Consider the following 19,641-nt stretch of genomic DNA (forward strand, 5'->3'; position numbering starts at 1 on the left):
TCTCTCATCGTACTAATTCACCAATCCAATAGCTACCAAATACTTGTATCCTGCCTGTTGCTGTTTATTCAGGTAGTACCTTTGAAAGGTATAGAGTTTCTTAAGCGTGTACAGATAGACAAAATTTCAGCTATTTGAACAAAGGCATATAGAAACCTTTGCCCAACCGGTATTGGCTTCACCAATTTTCAAGTGTATTTTGTGGCATACTTTAGCTGAGAACGACTTGGGATTCAGGTAGCGTCAGGCGTAATAAACGATGGTGTATCATCAACTGTTGGTCTCTAGGGGGCGCCATTGCCAAAGAGTACAGATCTGAAAGGTTTCAACAGGGTTGATACTGTTCGGTTGATGGCCATTGTCCACTCCAGTCATTAAGGCTGGGATTTTTCTCAGCACTTTCAAAGCATCTCCTCTTTTTTGTCAGTAGCGTTCGTATCATGCTCGCGGTGGGTAGAGCATACCGTGACAGAATATTTCAAAACAACAGCCAAGTTTACTTAAACTCCATGTTGAAAGCAAAACAGTCTGTGACACACTTTGAAGTAGGAAAAGTAGCGGAACAATGTTTTATCAAGAAAGCCCAGAGAGAAAAGAATGTAGAAAAACCAAGTAGCAACGTGGAGAATGGGCAGCGTCTGGAAGAAAACGAGCACAATTTTCTTCTGCTTTGTTCTCTCTTTTGCGTTCCTGTTGTTGGCATCTTCTCTGGTCTCTTCCAGCAATCACTTCGTATGTGCACATTTACCTGTTCGACTTCAGTAAAAGTTGGGAGGGAAATGCGCCAAACGTTTCGGATGGTTGTCTTCAGCTCAGTGACTATCTTCTCCTGTCAGTTTTTCTGGATTTCCCAAGAGTTCCTCGGGACACATGTATCGCTTTCTGGCAGGGTAAAACAAAACGCGTCTTTAAAAGAACTATTGACCGGTCTTCTGTCCATCCACGCCAGGAGACAGCCCATGCCAGGGCAGGCAGAGTGGGGTGTAGACTCTCCTCCATTAGTCCTGCCCTCCTGGTCTTCCCCCGGCTCTCGCTCTTTGCCTCTCCAGTCACGTCCCAAACCCGGAGGGACGAAAGGCCTGCTCAGAACGTAAAAGCCAGTGAGGAGGGCCACGCAGACGCAGGGGAGACCCCGCCGCCAGGCCGGGCGTCCCCAGGGGCATCTCTGCCGGGCAGCGCCTTGCGTCATGTGGGGCCCGCCCCCTGGTGGGGCTCGGCAAGTTCTGCAGCCTTGGCCGTCGTGGAAGCAGGATTTCCGCGGTTGTGTAATAGCACCTCGCGGGCGCGGAGAGGCCTGGGCTCCGCATCCCTCCTCGGACTGGCCCCTGGTCTCCGGCGGCCGAGCCATGGCCTGGACGGCGGCGGCGGCGAGCGGCGGGGCCCGCGGTACGCTCTCGGCGCACACGCTCCTGTTCGACCTCCCGCCGGCGCTGCTGGGCGAACTGTGCGCGGTCCTGGACAGCTGCGACGGCGCGCTGGGCTGGCGCGGCCTCGGTGAGCGCGGCCCGCCGCTGTGGCGGTGCGGGCGGGGCGGGGGGCGGCGGGGACGCGGCGCGCATGCTCAGCCGGGCTGCCCGCGGTCCGGCCCGCAGGGGGCCGCGCGGCCTCCGGGGTCTTCCGACGGGGCGGCTGCCCTTTCCTCGCCCCGGGAAGGAGGCAAACACGCCCCGAGGCCCGAAGGAGAGCTCCCCGCTCTCTTTCAAAGACACTTGGGGTGTCTCTGCAAGGTTAAGTGAGCGGAGGCTTGGGAAACGCGGCAACCCGCGTGAAACCATCTAATATTTATCAACTGTGCCTCCTTTGCTTGGTTCCGAGTATTTTCAATCAGAACGCCTATGTGATGTCCTCTTCCTGCAAAATTACCCCAGAATATAATCTTCATATGAAAACATTTTTGTGCCTTTCAGTGTACCCTTTGGTGTGTTCAGCCCACTTCCAAATACCCCCACCTTCCTTAAATTTCAGGTGAAATGCTAAAGTAGAATACGATTTGTAATTAATGTGGCTCCCAGTTTTCCTCATTAAGTATTTCTGGCTTATTTACCCAATTTGTGGCATGAAAGTTTATGCTAGATGCTGGCTTTTTATTTTAATCTAGAAAATTGGCTTTTAAGACTCCCATTTTATGCAGCCATTGGGAAGTTGGGCAACCGACTGCTTTTGGCAAGTGTTGAGTGTCTTCACCAGAATTCGGACAAAAATCCTTTGTTTTGATAAGTACAGGTGTTTTTGTTAGATTTGAGCTTCCATGAGGCCACATTTAATATGATTGAAAATAAACACAGTCATGTCAAAATAACTTAGCCTTGATTCTCTGAAATTGTCTTATTTATTTTAAACAACAGCAGAAGACCTATGAGAAAAAAGTTTTGTGTTGATGAGCAATATGGTCACACATTCTGGAATGTGGCATTGGGCTTTGAGTTAATGTAAATTATATTATAAGCTCTGTCACTTTCAAAGTATGACCCTGATGTAAACATCTCAGAAAAGGGTGCTTGACTCTTTGGCTTCTGGAAAGCATAGAGAGTTCCAGTATGCGTTTGAGGGGTAAGATCCTTTCCACACCAGATCTTTCTGAAATGGATAATGACATGGGCAGTTTTAGCACCCATTGGTGTCCTGGAATTACTATGTTTGTGAAAGAAACGTTTTTAGTCCAACCCACAGGTAATGAATAGGGCTAGGCAGCTATCATAAACGAGTAAGGCAGGTTGAAGACTGGAAATGAAAAACATATGTCCCATCTGAAAGGGGCAGTTAGTCCTCAGTCCCAGGTCACTGCCACTTTTCAGGAAGTCCAGCCCAGAATTGCTGGACTCTCTCTCTCTCTCAGCACTGAAATACAGATATTCGTGCTTTACCTGGGCTGTCTCATATAACACTTCCAATTGCCCTTGGGAGGTAGGTGCGATTATCATCACACTGTCTCAATAGGGGAGGAAATCATGGTACATATACATTAAGTTACTTGCCCAAATTGACACTGCTAAGGAGCGGCAGAGCCAGGATTCGAACCATGGCAGTTGGGATCCACTGCCTGTGCCCTTAACCTACAGCCACTCTACACTTCCCGACCCTGACTTCCTCAGGGTCGCAAGTCCTGACTTCTGTGCTCTTTTCCGCTGTATCTCACAGCCTCTCTAAAGTGTAGTCATTTCAGCCATGAAAGAACAATTCAGTGAGCCATTTCACACATGCAGCCCCATTTTTCTAGTTGTGGAAATCAGACCACCCAAATGAGAACAAGCTCGGGCTGTTTATTCAAAGCAAGGGAGTCAGCCACCATCACTCGCATCTGACAGAGACCCAAAGGCAAGCTGAGGAGTGGAAAAGCTTTATGTTGGAAAAAAGGGGAAGGCTTCAGGTCTGTCCTTATTGGAGGCAGTTGACATGGAGAAGCTATGGACAAGCTAACTAGCAGGAGAGCATTCTATGTGATTGTTTAGGGAGCATATTTGACTTTTTCCAGATGGCCCTAAACTGGAAGCAGGGGCAAAAATTAGGAAAGCTGTCCCTTGTTGATCAAGTCCTGACTATTTGGGGCTGATTGCTATAGCGATTATTGTTTGGCTTCCTGGACTAGTTGCTACAGATGCTAATATAACTTCCCAGACTAGTCACCCTAGGTAGTAGATTGGCATCCTGGGCTGCTTGATGCATCTTGTGGGTCACAGTTCTATTTTTATATATAGTCTGGCCATTGTCCCTTTGTATATTCTTTCATAGGAGAAGAATCTAAAATGTCTAGCCCTTGATTCCCTAGCTATAATTTATTATGCACATAGCTGGACCACATAGCTCTGAAAGGAGATCTAGAACAGACCAGCTGCCTCATGAATTATTGGCTCAGCAAGAAAGGAAGCCTGGCTCAGTTCAGGGTGGTTGAGGGCAACTGCCCATGTTAAGTATGCCGTTTCCCTATTGGCACAGTGAAAGGAGAAAGAGGGGAAGAGGTGCAGGGAGGGAAAACTTGACCTTAGAGGGTAGAGGGAGGAGAGTGTTAGGGGACTGAATCAAGGAGACAGCCCTATTTATGCTCAGGACAGTGGAGAGCCTAAAGATACAGTGTCAAGATTCCATATAGAGAACAACCATAATAGGTAAGACTGTCTCAAGCCGATTGTGTTTTTTCTTGATGATGGTGAACATCAGACTATATTTGCAAAGGCAGCTCCACCACAGATAGATCATATGGCAGCCTAGTCATTCACAAGCCGGAATCATCTGTGCAACCTTTTAAAGACAGATGGCTCAGAGCTGTCAATTCAGTAGGTCTGCTTTGAGGATCCTGCATCTTTCTGGTTTTTGCTGAGCCCTACAGGTGAGTCTGAAGCACAGCCTGGTTTGGGAGCCTTTGCTTAGGCCAAATTCTCTTCTTTAGTGGCATCTTAATAGATATTTTGGGGGCGCCTGGCTGGCTCTGTCAGTTGAGTGTCCATCCCTTGATTTCGGCTCAGGTCATGATCTCACGGTCATGAGCTCGATGCCTGCGTCCGGCTCTGTGCTGAGCACGGGGCCTGCTTGGGATTCTCTCCCTCTCTCCCTCTCTCCCTCTCTCTCTCTCTTCCCCTCCTCTCTCTCCCCCTCCCTTGCTTATGCAGGCACATGTACTCTCTCAAAATGAATAAATATTTTAAAAATATATACACATAACAGTTATTTTACCACACTCTTTCACTTCTCCACTTAATTTTCTTTTTTTTCTCTTTTTTTGTTTATTTACTTTTGAGAGAGAGACAGAGCACGAGCAGGGGAGGGGCAGAGAGAGAGGGAGACACAGAATCTGAAGCAGGCTGTCTGCTTCTCAGAATCTTTGAGCTGTCAGCACAGAGCCCAACACAGGGCTTGGACTCACGAACGTGATATTATGACCCGAGCCGAAGTTGGACGCTTAACCAACTGAGCCACCCAGGTGCTCCTCCACTTAATTTTCTTTATCTTTATTTTATTTTTTTTTATTTTATTATTATTTTTTTAATGTTTATTTTTGAGACAGAGACAGCGCATGAGTGGGGGAGGGGCAGAGAGAGAGGGAGACACAGAATCTGAAGCAGGCTCCAGGCTCTGAGCTGTCAACACAGAGCCCGACGCGGGGCTCGAACTCACAAACCATGAGATCATGACCTGAGTCAAAGTCAGACGCTCAACTGACTGAGCCACCCAGGTGCCCCTTAATTTTCTTTATCTTTAAACGTATTCTACATATTATTCTTCAAGTCACTTTTATCATGTATTATTATTAAGAATAGTGTAATCACTAGGTTAACATTCTCTGGTTGGTGATGATTTTATGGCTTCGCAATGAAAGTAGGAGCCCAAATTGAAAATGTTATTTATTTTATACTATCTTACAGACATGGGAACATGTGTACTTGGTGGCAAGTCATTTCATTATTTTACGGTAGAGGGTTATTGAGTGTTATTCGAATTAAATTGAAACCTTTCAATGCTTATGATACATTGAGAAGGAGACCCTTTTACAGATAGTCTATAATGGTTGTATTTAGATTTCCTCTTCTTAAAAAAAAGAAATTATCAGAGCAATTATTATTCATCATTTTAATTTAATTCATCATTAAATTTAAAATTACATTAAATATGTATTTGAATATTAAAGACTTAAAATAATAGGAATAATAACGATAGTAGCTGCCATCTACTGTTTACTCTTTGCCAGATACTCTGTGCTAAGCACTTTATGGAGTATGTCCTTTATCACAAAAATCCTGTGAGGTAGGCACTTTTCCTATTCCCATTTATAGGTAGGGAAACTGACTCTCGGAGAATATAAGCAAATTACCTCAAGTCATGGTCTTGTAAAGCACAGACTAGGTTTCTAATCAGATGGTCAGACTCCAGAGCCTATGTTCTTTTAAAAAAATTTTTTTTAACATTTATTTATTTTTGAGACACAGAGAGACAGAGCATGAACAGGGGAGGGTCAGAGAGAGGGAGACACAGAATCTGAAACAGGCTCCAGGCTCTGAGCTGTCAGCACAGAGCCCGACGCGGGGCTCGAACTCACAGCCCTCACGGACCGCGAGATCATGACCTGAGCCGAAGTCGGCCGCTTAACCAACTGAGCCACCCAGGCGCCCCTATGTTCTTTTTAAAAAAAATGTTTAGGGGTGCCTGGGGGGCTCAGTCGGTTAAGTGTCCGACTCTTGATTTTGGCTCATGTTATGATCTCCCAGTTCATTCGTGGGATCGAGCCCTGCGACAGAATCTACACTGACAGCACAGAGCCTGCTTGGGATTCTCTCCCTCTCCCTCTGCCTCTCCCCTGCTTGTGCACACATGCACACACACACTCACCCTCTCTCTGTGTCTCAAAATAGATTTAAAAAATTTTACAAATGTTTAAGTAGACTTTATTGTTTAGAACAGTTTTAAATTTACAGACAAGTTAAGAAGAATTCTCATATATTTAATGTCTTTCTCACATACTCTGCACTCAATTTCCCCATTATTAACATCTTACACTAATCTGGTGTTGTAGACTCTAAGCCTAAAGTTCTCTTTTGTCTAGCAAAAGAGCAGACGCAGGATTAAAACGAGAGATGGCTAATGTGGGGGGGGGGGAGATAAGAACCTCGAATAAGGGTCCTTGCCTAGTATTTATTCAGATCAGAAGGCTTGCAAACGTGATGGGTGTGTACAAAGAGACAAAGAAACTCGGAACATTAACTTGTGGATGTGAGGGGGAAAAGGGAATTTTGAAGATATACAGTGTTTGGGGTTTGGGTCAATATAAAACAAAATCCAGGCACCGGGCAGATGGGTAGATGGTTGTTAACGGCAGACAGGAGGCACCGTGTCTATTTATCTTTGCCAGCCTAGGGGATGAGACAGACAGGGGGAATAACCTCAGGGTTAACAAGACACCTTTTCTTTTGTTAACCATCTCCGCTCCGGCTGCTTTGCCTGCAGAGGCAGAGGTCCAGAGTCCAATTCACCAATTTACCTAACCTGTCCCTATTCTCCTATGAAAGCAGCTTTCTGCTGTAGTACTAAACTTGGGGTGCTTTTACCCTGAATATCTAATCTTGTTATTCCTATGTATTGGGCACCTTTGTGCCGATTCTATTTCAGGCCTTTGCCTCTCTGTATGTATATCTAGGGGTTCAGCACCCCTTCCCTGTTTTGGGGTGCCTTTGCACCTCCCTATTCTTGGCACCTTTGTGCCTCCCTATTCTTGCCACCTTTGTGCCTCCCTATCCTTAAAGTGCCAATCTGTTTACCCAAACTCGGGTGTGAGCATTTTATGACTTTGTGTTTCTTTATGCCCTGTTAACCCATTGGTGTAGGCCCTGGGGGATTCCTAAGCTTATCCCCCACAGTCTGGTACATTTGTTACAATATCGATATGTTATTGTTAAAGTCCATATCTTATTGGGATTTCTTTCATTTTTACCCAACGCCCCTTCTCTCTTCCAGGATCCCATCCAGAGGTTAGTTAGCCATCATGTATCCTTAGGCTCCTCTTTGCCATGATCGTTTCTCTGACTTTTCTAGTGTTTGATGACCTTGACAGTTTTGAGGAGCACTGGTCTACAGTTTTATAAAATGTCCCTTGACTAAGATTTGACTGATGTGTTACTCATGACTAGACTGAAGTTATGGATTTTTGAGAGGCAGAGGTAAAGTGCTATTTTCATTACATCATATCAAGGGTGCCCACTGTTTACATGACTTAGCGCTGTTGCTGTTAACCATAGCTGAGGTAGTGTCTGTCTGTTTTCTACACTGATACTTCTCCTTCTTGGCATACTCTTTGGAAGAAAGTCACCATGTGCAGCCCACACTTAAGGAAGAGAGAGTTATGCTTCCCCTCCCTGAAAGTGGAATAGAGCCTGTGTTCTCTTGACCACCATGTAATTTCTCTGATCTTGCAGTGTTCTCTCTAGATCTCACTTCTACTCTGAGTTACCACCCCATTTCTCTGTTCCCTTTAAGACAAAATTCTGTGTATTATATTCCAGGCCCTCCATTTTCCCTTGAACCTGCTCCAATCAGGGTTTCATGCCCCACTGCTCCATTAAAATTCCTCTCATCCAAGGTCACAGCAGCTAAACTCAATGGTCAGTTCTCAGTCTCTTTTTATTTGACATAGTTGATCACTCCTTCCTCCATGAAGCACTTTCTTTACTTCTAGAATTCACACTCTCTTCATTTTCTTGTCTTCTTACAGGTTCCTCTTTATCTCTCTGACCTCCTCGAATGCCCCTGGGATTAGTCCATGGCCCTCTTTTCTGTTTATCTACTTTACCCACTATCTGGTCAATTGCATCTGTATGGTAATAATGCCACATTTCTAGCCTAGGTCTCCCTCTTAACATCAGTACCATCTCTCTGTTTGCCTACTTGACAGATATTTCCAACTTAACAGCCCAGAAATGCTTCCCTCCCCCAAAGTTTTTCCCCATCTTGGCTAATGGCAACCCCATCCTTCATTTGTTCAAGCCGAAAATATTAGTCTTCGGTGACTTCTAGCTTTCTCTCACAAGCCACATCCTGTCTCTCAGTGTATACTGGTAACTCTGCCTTCAGGATCTATCTAATAATCTGATCACTTCTTACCACAGCCTCCACAGCCCTCCTGGTCCAAACCACCGTGAGATCCCACTGGCTAATTTCAGCGGCCTCCTAACTGGGCTCCCTGCTACTACCACCCTGGCCCTCCTCGAGTCTCTTTTCAGCACAGCCACCGACCGGTGAACTAAAGTATATATGCAGGGGATATTATATCATTGTCCTGTTCAGAACCCTTCAGTAGCTTCCCACCTCCCGGTAAACACCAAAGTCCTACATGCCTTTTCTCACTTCCTTCTTGTTTGCTCCACTCCAGCTCCATTGGCCTCCTCGGACAAGCAAGGAACATTTTCCTGCAGGTAGCCTTGAGGCTCATTTCCTTACCTCCTTTGTGTTTTTCATGAACTATTATCTCTCCTGATCACTCTTTTAAAATCAACCCCCCCCCCCCCCACACACACACACAGGGCGCCTGGGTTGAGCTTCTGACTCTTGGTTTAGGCTCAGGTCTCGATCTCACAGTCTGTGAGTTGGAGCTCTGCAAGTTCAAGCCTCATTGTTGGGCTCTGCACTGCCCAACAGTGCTTGGGATTCTCTCTGCCTCTCTCTCTGCCCCTTTCCTGCTCACACTGTCTCTGTCTCTCAAAATAAAATAAAATAAAATAAAATAAAATAAAATAAAATAGACACTCTCCTCCTCCTTATGCCCCTTTCCTGCTTCCTTTTTCTCTCCATCATTTATCATCTTTCAAATATTTTGTAAATTTTTATTTGTTTTTTTGCCAATCTAGAAGTAAGCTTCAAGGGGACAGTGTGAGAAGTAAGCGAGAGGAGTCATTTTTAGAAATACCAAATAAAGCTGTGCTGCCTAACGATAAGTTTGCAACCTATTGGGAATATGTATGAGCCCCTTCACCCCATAGTGGAGTCCCAAACCCTTAGACACTTCGCTTCCTGGTTCTTCCCCTCTCTCTTTCCTGTGCTTATTTTTGTGGGCTTTGCAATGAACATGCGCCAAAGAACAGAGGGAAAAGGGACTGAAGGTCTCTGTGTCACCTCAGGGAATGTACATTTGTGCCAATCAGAATACTTTTTGCCTTACATGGGGACAGGCAACATCCAGGTAAGCTGTCACTGCTATAGTACTCAGCCAATGAGGAACCAGGGGAGGGGCTTACATACTAGGAGATAAGTTGTCTGCTGTGACTTCCCCCAGTTTGCCTGTCCATTAGACACCCCGCTCTTGCAAGAACGTTGATTAAAGCTTCGCTTCACTGTGCTCTGAGTCTCAACATCCCTCCTTTGATTGGGTCAGTGGGCTTATTTCTCACAGGCAGGGAATTTTTTGTTTGCCTTATGTCCTGCTTACTCCTTTAGCATCTGAAAGTGTATGTAGTACAGTGTAGGCATTAAATAAATATCTGCGATTGAATGAATAATGAACAGATGTCTGTTAAATATCCAAAACCTTCTTGGGCAAAATATCAAACAAAGCGTTGTACCTGATACAAGTCATGGTCCCTGCTTTTAGGGATTTTCCAATTTAAGGTAGGCAACAGGCCTATGCACATTTTTTTTTTTACACATTTATTTATTTTTGAGAGACAGAGAGAAGCAGACTGCAAGTCGGGGAGGGGCAGAGAGAGAAGGAGACACACAATCCGAAGCAGGCTCCAGGCTCTGAGCTGTCAGCACAGAGCCCGACACGGGACTCGAACCCACAAACCATGAGATCATGACCTGAGCAGAAGTCAGACGCTTCACCGACTGAGCCACCCAGGTGCCCCGGCCTATACACATTTTATAAAGAAGTTTAACAAAGGAAGAAAACATGGGGAGATAGTATTGATCATAACCTGGGTAAGGAATTACACAGCTCTGCTTCAGACTGAAATGCTGGTGTTCAGGGTGAACTGTTGTAAAATTTTCTCCCAGAGGTAGTTAATGTTAGGTCCTTACCTGAGTCTGGGATTGAGGAGGGAGTAGGGCAGAAGGATATGTGAAAAATCATGCATAGCCCTTCCATGGAATATGAGTCCTGCTCAGGTATGGGTAAAAAGTAAACATAAGCTTAAGTATGGATAAGAATTACTTCTTGTAAAATTTATTACCTAGTGGGTTTTTTTTTTAATTTTATTTAAATCAAGTTAGTTAGCATATAGTGTAATAATGATTTCAGGAGTAGAATTTAGTGATTCATCACTTATATATAACACCCAGTGCTCATCCCAACAAGTGTCCTCCTTAATGCCCATCCCTGTTTAGCCCATCCCCCCCACCACCACCTCCCCTCCAGCAACCCTCCGTTTGTTCTCTGTGTTTAAGAGTCTCTTATGGTTTGCCTCCCTCTCTCTTTTTATCTTATTTTTCCTTCCCTTCCCCTATGTTTAGCTAGTGGGTGTTAATGCTATAGTCTGGTAAGAGGAGTTGAGCTAACTGACACATTTGACTTGTATTATTTCTTTTGGAATTAAAAATATCTTCAATCTTAAATGTTATTTTAAAAGAATGCCTAATTGCATTGTGTGCTTTGTAGGAAGAGAGACTTCTTTTCCTTTTCCCATTATATTGTCTCAAAACAAGCTTTGCAAGAGTGCAGTCTTAAGTTACTAGGGGTTTTGACTTGTGGTTATATGCAAATAGAAAGATTCCAAACAAGGGTGTGTTGCATTAGTCTAAAAAACCCCTTCAGAGACGTATTTGCATGTGGAGAGTGCTTTCTGCAGTTGAATTCCCCAGTGGTTAGCATTACCTAGATAGTGTTGCTCTCTCAAACAGAGCCCAAAAGGACCTTTTGAGCGTCAAATGAGTATTAAGCAATCAGTATCTTCAGATAAACTAATCTGAACTGTTCAGGTGGACTTTTTGGCTTCTATTATGCCAAGATGCCTTTCAAAGAAAAGATTTGCCTTCCAAAAAAAATTTTTTTTAAACAATACTTAACTATAGCATATTTTTCTTAAAAAAATTTTTTTTAATGTTTATTTATTTATTTATTATTATTATTTTTTTTAAATTTATTTTTGGGACAGAGAGAGACAGAGCATGAACGGGGGAGGGGCAGAGAGAGAGGGAGACACAGAATCGGAAACAGGCTCCAGGCTCCGAGCCATCAGCCCAGAGCCTGACGCGGGGCTCGAACTCACGGACCGCGAGATCGTGACCTGGCTGAAGTCGGACGCTTAACCGACTGCGCCACCCAGGCGCCCCAAATGTTTATTTATTTTTGAGAGACAGAGAGAGAGAGAGAGAGAACAGGGGAGGGACAGAGAGAGAGAGGGAGACACAGAATCTGAAACAGATTCCAAGCTCTGAGCTGTCAGTACAGAGCCCGATGCAGGCCTGGAACTCGGGAACGAGATCATGACATGAGCCGAAGTTGGACGCTCAACGGACTGAGCCTCCCAGAAGCCCCAACAGTGTATTTTTCTTAATTTATCTTTTCATTTAGAATGCTCTTAAGTTTAACAACACAATTAGTCATTGAGAACTTTACTCTTTATTTGTTTAGTGCCATGAATAAACAAAGATCTATGTTCTGGAAGAAAACAGGAAAGGATTAGAGAAAACTATGAATATGGAAGGATCTGACTAATAAACATGTCAAGAGTTTGCCTTCCTGTATCATCACATTGAAGCTCTTGTCTAGAATTTGACCTAAATGAATTATACACTTTATGGATGCTGATAACGCTCGTTAGTGGTGTTTCTATGCAGAATGCATCATCATTGAAGAAAAGCTATTAAGGTTTGTACTATGAATCACCAGTTAGAGAAAGAGAAAATGTATTTCGTTTCTTATCCTGGAAGCAACCCATGCCTGCGGTATCCATTTCAACTGAGCCTGGGTCAGTTTTACTCCATGAACTGTTGCTACTAGAAAAATGCCTCTGCTTTCCATAGACCTGGTGCAAACTGTGAACCCTTTGATCCTGGTCAGTGTTAGGGAAGTAAAACCTCAGCTCTTTTGGTATCTGTTGTGTCTCAAGTCACAAGGTGGGAGAGCACAGAATCATGGCCTGTTGCACTCTTAAAAGGGAAATTCAGAAACTGAACAAAGAAAAAGAAAACTGGGGACTAGAATGATGTGGGAAATCCGATATTCCCTGGGACTTGAAAAGTTAACTCTAGATCTCCTTTGGGGTTATAAACTATTCCTTTTTTAATGTTAAGTTTGTTTGTTTGTGTATTTATTTAGAGAGCATGAGCAGGGGAGGGGGCAGGGAGAGAGAGAGGGAGAGAGAGAATCCCAAGCAGGCTCTGCACTGTCAGCAAAGAGCCTGATGCGACGCAGGGCTTGAACTCACAAACTGTGAGATCATGACCTAAGCTGAAACCGAGAGTTGGATGCCACCCAGGTGCCCCTAAACTATTCCTTTTCTCCTGTGAGAATTGTGAGCCCTAAAATGTTTTTACCTTTTTATGTGCAAATATGGTATATGAGACTCCTGGTACTTCTGCGGCCAGATGGATCCTCCCAAAACTAAAGCTTCCATCTTTGCACCGCCTTCTCAGAAATCTTTGGCCTTGTTTACTTTCAGAATAGAGTTTAAGTTTGTGTGCTAACACCCAGGGCCTCTGTCACTCAGCAAATACGTATTGAACATCTACTATGTGCCAAGTGCGTACCTACAAAGGTAACAGGGAGACCCCATGGGGCTTGTTCACCTTTTCTTTAACGTGAACCCTCTGCTCTAAGCATACTGGCCTCTTCTTTGCCCTCTCAGGCCCTTTCCTTCATTTCTGGAACAATTCCCCATCTGACAGTCTCTTCTGTTTTGTCCCAATTCAACCCTGTTGTAAAGTGAGCTGATGTCGTAACCGGACAAACATGAGTTGGTGCCTTGGTGAGTCAGAAACTGCACCAGGTTGTGTTTTCCCACAAAGAAAACTTTTGTATGCGGCAAATAAGATCATGGGGACTGGCTTCCAAAGCCATGACTGCCTGAGAGAGGGTGAATGGGTTCCTTTTGTTCAGTGTTAGGATGAATGTTTAGATTGGGAAGCCTTGTCTTCCTGTGTAGAGGTGAGCATAACATCACACATGCACCTTAAGGAAACATGACAATATGACATCGTGTCTTATGTAAATGACACTGAAGCTCCTCCTTGGGTGGAGATTTTAGTATTATAATGAGATAAAGATAATCATAAGTTATTCCACAGCTCACTCCATGGTCCAGCCGCACAAGCTCCAGGCTGGTTTAGCATAAATGATCTGGGTGGTCTGGGCCAGCAGGAGGTCTTGTCAAGGCAGTCGCCATCACCTGGGGTTGTTGGGGGGAGGGGGTGGTTTTGGGTTTCATTTGTCTGAGTTAAGGGAAAAGTCAGAAGGTAGAGCTTAGGGAAAAATGTAAGACAAAAGTTAATGAGTGTAGCAGGTGGATAGTAAAGGCCAGGTCCTGGGGTCTAGCTGGTGCCAACGTCACACCCTCATACTCCTCCCTGACTGGTAGCCCATGAAAGGAACAGCTTTGAATCCAAATGACAGCCCTGCCTTAGTTTAAAGCTAGGTTCTCTTTTCTGCTTATTATGGATCTTTGATAAAAAATACCATTGCTGTTTTGCTTGCTGTTTGCTATGAGCATTGTGAGACCTTTCCTGATTGTAACCCGCTGTAGAATGGGCTGTAAAACTTCCTAAATGTAGTCTGATATGTAATGAAATGAGTAATTGTATACAAACTAACCGGCATTTCTCACTTCTGTAAACCTGCTTGCTTAGCACATTCCTCACCTACCCCCTTCCCCCTTTCTTCCTCCTGCCACAAGTAAAAACCTCCCCTGTGCTATTTGTCTCTGTCTATAAAAACGCTATACCAACCCTAATCGTGGCCTCTTGCGTCACCGGTGACGAGTGCGCAGGGGACCAGGTTCGAACCTGCAATAAACGACCCTTGCCGCTTGGCTTTGACTTACGACTCTGGTGGTCTTTTGTGGGAGGTTTTGGAACTTCAGGCATTACAGCCCACAAGGCTGTCATCTCCCTTCATGTCTCATCCCAAAATCAGGTCATGTCTTATCCAGAGTTTTAAAGTAGAGAGGGAACTGTTTGCTTTTTTTTTAATTAATTTTTTTTAAGTAATCTCTACACCAGCGTGGGGCTTGAACTCATGACCCCAAGACCAAGAGTCACATGCTCTTACAACTGAGCCAGCCAGGCGCCCTGAGACGGAGCTGTTTTATTTTATTTTTTTATAAAAGCTTGCCGTATGTTGTATAAGTATTATTAATTTATATGGTACATTATGCCTGATACTCTATAAATGTCAGCCAAGTAATCTACTAATAGAAAAAGTAGAAACCTAAACTTTCACTTTGCTGAGATTTGATATTTAGTGTTCCCCTGTTGGAATGTTAATCTGGAGACTGGGCAGTGTTCTGAAGACTGGAAGACGTATTTTAAGGTCAGTGCTCCTATAATCAGCAGACCAGAGAGGGGCAACCAAATTTAGTGTCTGTTTTGGGAGGGACTTCAAATGGACTTCAGAGGATGTTTACTGATGAGAAGTTTGAAATTGCTCAGTGACTTGCCTAGAGTTGCACCATAGGCAATGGCAGAGCCACGAATAAACACACATTTTCATGCGTATACCCAGGGGGCCACAAGGGTCCTCTGTCTTGATGGAGACTTCCCTTTTGAAGACAATGTAGTCTACTTTTGGGGTTCACAGTTCATTCCTTTATTTTGTTTCCCGACTGAAATTCCCATGATTTTTTTTCTCCCCAGTATAGTATATTAATTCCAATAATTCCTTGAGTATTGGCCTCTCTTTAGAAGTATGCATAATTTTAAACTTGGCTCAGGCTCCAGAAACCATTCCTCAAGGAAGCTTTCCATGATGCCCTTATCTTTTTGAGAGGGATAGAGAGGGATAGAGTCCCAAGCCGACTCTGTGCTGTTAGTGCAGAGCCCGATGCAGGGCTCCATCTCATGAAACGTGAGATCATTACCTGGGCGGCGAAATCAAGAGTGGGTCCCTCAACCGACTGAGCCACCCAGGTGCCCCCCCGCCTATTTTTAAAGATTTTATTTTTAAGTAATCTCTACACCCAACATGGGGCTTGAACCCACAATCCCAAGATCAAGAGTTGCACACTCCCCCGACTGGGCCAGCCAGGCACCTCCATGAGGCCCCCATTTTTAGTTAGGGACCCCTCTTCTTGCTGCACATACACTTGACGTATGCAATTATTATACTACTAGCACAGTCAACAAATGTTTGAACTTGTTAAAAAGTGAAATTCAACCAAGTAAATCTGAAGATTTTAATTGGCTTTATTTAATAATTCACGAATCAGTCAGTATTCCGCCTAGCAAGTAGAAGGGAGTTCCAGGGAGTTGTACAAAATGGAAGGTTATTTTCCAGGAAAGACGGTGGGCAAGAAAATTATTAGCAAAAGAAAAGTATTGTTCTGCTTAGGTCATGACCTCACGGTTCATAGGTTTCAGCCCCAGTTCAGCAGAGAAGCTGCTTGGGATTTTCTCTCCTTCACTCTCTGCCCCTCCCCCTCCCCTCAAAATAAATAAACAAAAACTTAAAGGAAAAAAAAAAAAAAAGGATTGTTCCTGGCAAGATTCTGTCCCTTAGGGAGAAGAGCAGGGGGTCTTATCATGCAGATTACCTCATCTTCCTCTTGGGGATACAGAGGGCCCATGTAACAGATTACTTCAAAGGAACTGATCAGAAAATTCCTGACTAACTGGGTAAGATTTATATTTCTGATGCAGGTTGAAACTACAGTACTGGATTAGGTATTTAGCCCCGTTTGGTGACTTGGCCTAAGTGACGCCATTTTGGGCCTGTTGACAAATTGTACTGATTTGCACTATTTCCCCTAAGAGCTTTTAGAAATAGTTAAAGTGTTTATGAAAAGTGTGCCTCAACCAAATAGGTAGATCACATCATCAAAAGAAATACATTAAAAATTAAGTTACTGGGGTGCCAGCTGGCTTAGTCAGTTGAGCATCTGACTTCAGCTCAGGTCATGATCTTTCGGTCTGTGGGTTCGAGCCCCGCGTCGGGCTCTGTGCTGACAGCTCAGAGCCTGGAGCCTGCTTCAGATTCTGTCTCCCTCTCTCTCTCTCTCTGTTCCTCTCCCGCTCTGTCTCTCAAAAATAAACATTAAAGCAAACTTAATTTAAAAAAAATAGAGAGTTACTACGTCTTGATAAATATTTTTGCTTTGAAGGTCCCCTTCTATTTTGTAGTGTGAAGCTATCTAAAACATATATTGACAGTTGGATAGTCCTTGCCTCTTCATGAGACATCATCTCTTCCAAGAAATAGATAATAAAGATATTCTTGCCAGAACTTAAAATATGGAGGAAAGGCAAAAACAGTCCAACTTAATGATGTCAGATATGTTATTGTAGCTGTTTTTTCCTTTACAGCCTAAGCATACATTCCAGTTGAATGTCTCAACTTCATCATCCTTTACTGGAAATGCCACTTCCTTTCACTCTTTTCTGATACAAGATGTGACTGAAAGATGAAACTTTGTGGGTATTGACCAGGATAGACTAAGTTATATGCAGTAACAAGCACTGCCCAAATCACTGCCAGTGGTTAACATAACCGAAGTTTGCTTTCTGCTTGTGGGAACAGCACTGAGAGTCCAGAACAGCTGACCTCATGAGGTGGCCCTGCATTCCAGGTGGCTTTGATCTTGAAGCACCCCCGTATCAACATGTGCTTGTACCTGGTGGCGAGCATGGGTGCCTGGTGAATTGCCCCCTGGCTCTTCAGTGTTCCTGGCTGAAAGGGACACATAGGCATAACTAACCCAGGGCAGGAAGATGTAATCCTCTCTGAAGGGGCAGAAGATTGGAAATATCGGTGAGCACTGGTAATATCTACCGAGTCCACTTTTGGTCCACAGGAAGAGGGGGGCAGTTATGGTTGCATATTGTGATCTTTGTCAACTTGCAGGATGTACTTATACTCTCAGCAAAAACAGAAAGTTGAAGGAAACTGAATAGTCTAGCAAACCCTTGAAGGACTGAAAATGTGGGGAGAAGGGATGCCATATTAAATCAAAAGATGTTTGTCTTTCTGATGTCTTGATTCAAATACCGCAGCTATTGGGGTGCCTGGGTGGCTCAGTGGGTTAAGTGTCTGACTTCTGCTCAGGTCCTGATCACACGGTTCGTGAGTTCGAGCCCCACATCAGCCTCTGTGCTGACAGCTTGGAACCTGGAGCCTGCTTTGGATTTTGTGTCTCCCTCTCTCTGCCCCTCTCCCACTCATGGGTGCGTGCTCTCTCTCTCTCAAAAATAAATAAATGTTAAAAAAAAATTCAAGTACTATAACTAGTGTAGTAGCTCCCTAAGAAATTTTTTAAAACTTTAGAGTCTTTTAGAGTCTGAAATAAACTGAAGAGAGATAGTTCTGTAGGGGGCTTACTATACTTCTCAGGTCTGAGCCCCTGTTCGTCTTTTAGAAGGACATCAACCTTTGGAGAGTATCACTGGGGGATAGGGGAGTCCTCCAATGAGGTTACCTTGGTTACTGCTGGAGAGAAGCTTCCAGATTTGTGTGTGGCAGAAGAAAAGGCTGATTTCCATAGCCAGTTATGGTGACGTGTTGAGGGTCTCCACGACCACACTCGGATGACAACTGGATTTTATCCATCCATGTGTATCTGGCTTTTTAAATTTTTTAGACTTTCCAGAAGATAAAGGTATGAGACAGGGTGTCTGGGTGACTCAGTCAGTTAAGTGACCAACTCTTGATTTCAGCTCAGGTCACGATCCCGTGGCTCATGGGATTGAGTTCTGTGTCGACCCCTGTATTGGGCTCTGTGCTGACGGCTAGAACACTGCTTGGGATTTTCTCTCTTCCTCTCTCTCTGCCCCTGCCCTGCTTGTGCTCACATTTTCTCTCTCTCAAAATAAATAAACATTAAAAAAATAATTAAAAAAATAAAAATTATAAATAATGTGAACTAAAACATATAAAGTATCCCTACACATATATTCCAATAAAAGTAAACTATTTTTGGGTTCTTCCTGTTGCGATTTCTACAGCGGAGCGACTTTCAAACAGCTGGCTGGATGTTCGTCACATCGAAAAATATGTTGACCAAGGTAAAAGTGGAACAAGAGAACTACTCTGGTCCTGGGCACAGAAAAACAAGACCATCGGTGACTTGTTACAGATCCTCCAGGAGATGGGGCATCATCGAGCTATCCATTTAATTGTGAATCATGGTAAACATTTATGATTCTTATGATGTGGCTCTCTGTCTATTTTATAGAGTTTGCAATTTATAAATGTAAATATTGCATTTGTTCAAGACCATGACTGGTTATACTATATGTCAAGGATTCCTTACCTGAGGCTTTATCTGAAGGCTTTTATCACTTCTTTTGGGCGACACTTTCTTTTCTTATTGCCTGTGTTATACAACACAGTCCTTTCTACCACTTGTTTAGGTTTTTAAAATTTTTTACTTGTAAACTACACATTAAAATTTTTAAAAAAATATTTATTTTTGAGATAGAGACAGAGACAGAGTATGAGCAGGGGAGGGGCAGAAAGCAAAGGAGACACAGAATCCGAAGCAGGCTCCAGACTTTGCTGGAGCTGTCAGCACAGAGCCCCACGCAGGGCTCGAACTCACAAGTGGTGAGATCATGACCGGAGCCGAAATCAGATGCTTAACTGACTGAGCCACCCAGGTACCTCTAAATTACATTTTTTTAAACGTTTCATTCTTAGCTAAGAGAATCAGTTTTCCATCCAAAACTCTGACACTATTTGAATCGTAAACAGAATCACAGTGTTTGAGTAAAACATAAGTACTTTTATAATTAGCTTTGTCATATAAGTCAAAATATAATTGGATTCTCTCTTTCCCCGCCCTTGTATTTTAGTGCAAATGATGTCTGGGGCTTATCTTTTATCTTCAGTGGTGTTTTTATGCCAGGGCCTCTAACTCTGCCTTATGAGTCTCATTTTACAGTGGCCTAATACCTCCCTCTATTTGTCTTATGTGTTTCTGATGCTGTGTCATGACTTACACTTAAAAGCAACCTGATAAGGAAAGCTCATGAAACTTTTTCTGTTCATTCTTTATCAATAAAATAAGTTCCTAATGTCCC

At 43.8% G+C, this 19,641-nt stretch overlaps 1 protein-coding gene across 3 annotated transcripts in view; it reads left to right on the forward strand.

Moving 5' to 3' along the window:
• Positions 1–1,074: 1,074 nt before the first annotated feature.
• Positions 1,075–19,641, forward strand: part of IRAK3 (interleukin 1 receptor associated kinase 3) — a 60,992-nt gene continuing 42,425 nt past the window's right edge. For 2 of the 3 annotated variants that reach the window (XM_042992693.1, XM_042992692.1), the window contains exons 1-2: positions 1,075–1,494; positions 18,565–18,747. In XM_042992693.1, coding sequence (XP_042848627.1) covers positions 1,188–1,494; positions 18,565–18,747 — 490 coding nt within the window. In that variant the 5' untranslated portion in view covers positions 1,075–1,187. Of the gene's footprint in view, positions 1,495–16,701; positions 17,375–18,564; positions 18,748–19,641 lie in introns of those variants that run through there. The other variant, XM_042992694.1, reaches the window with a different exon arrangement.

The sequence above is a fragment of the Panthera tigris genome, chromosome B4 (genome assembly GCF_018350195.1).
Source record: "Panthera tigris isolate Pti1 chromosome B4, P.tigris_Pti1_mat1.1, whole genome shotgun sequence".
In the NCBI taxonomy this organism is placed as follows: Eukaryota; Metazoa; Chordata; class Mammalia; order Carnivora; family Felidae; genus Panthera; species Panthera tigris.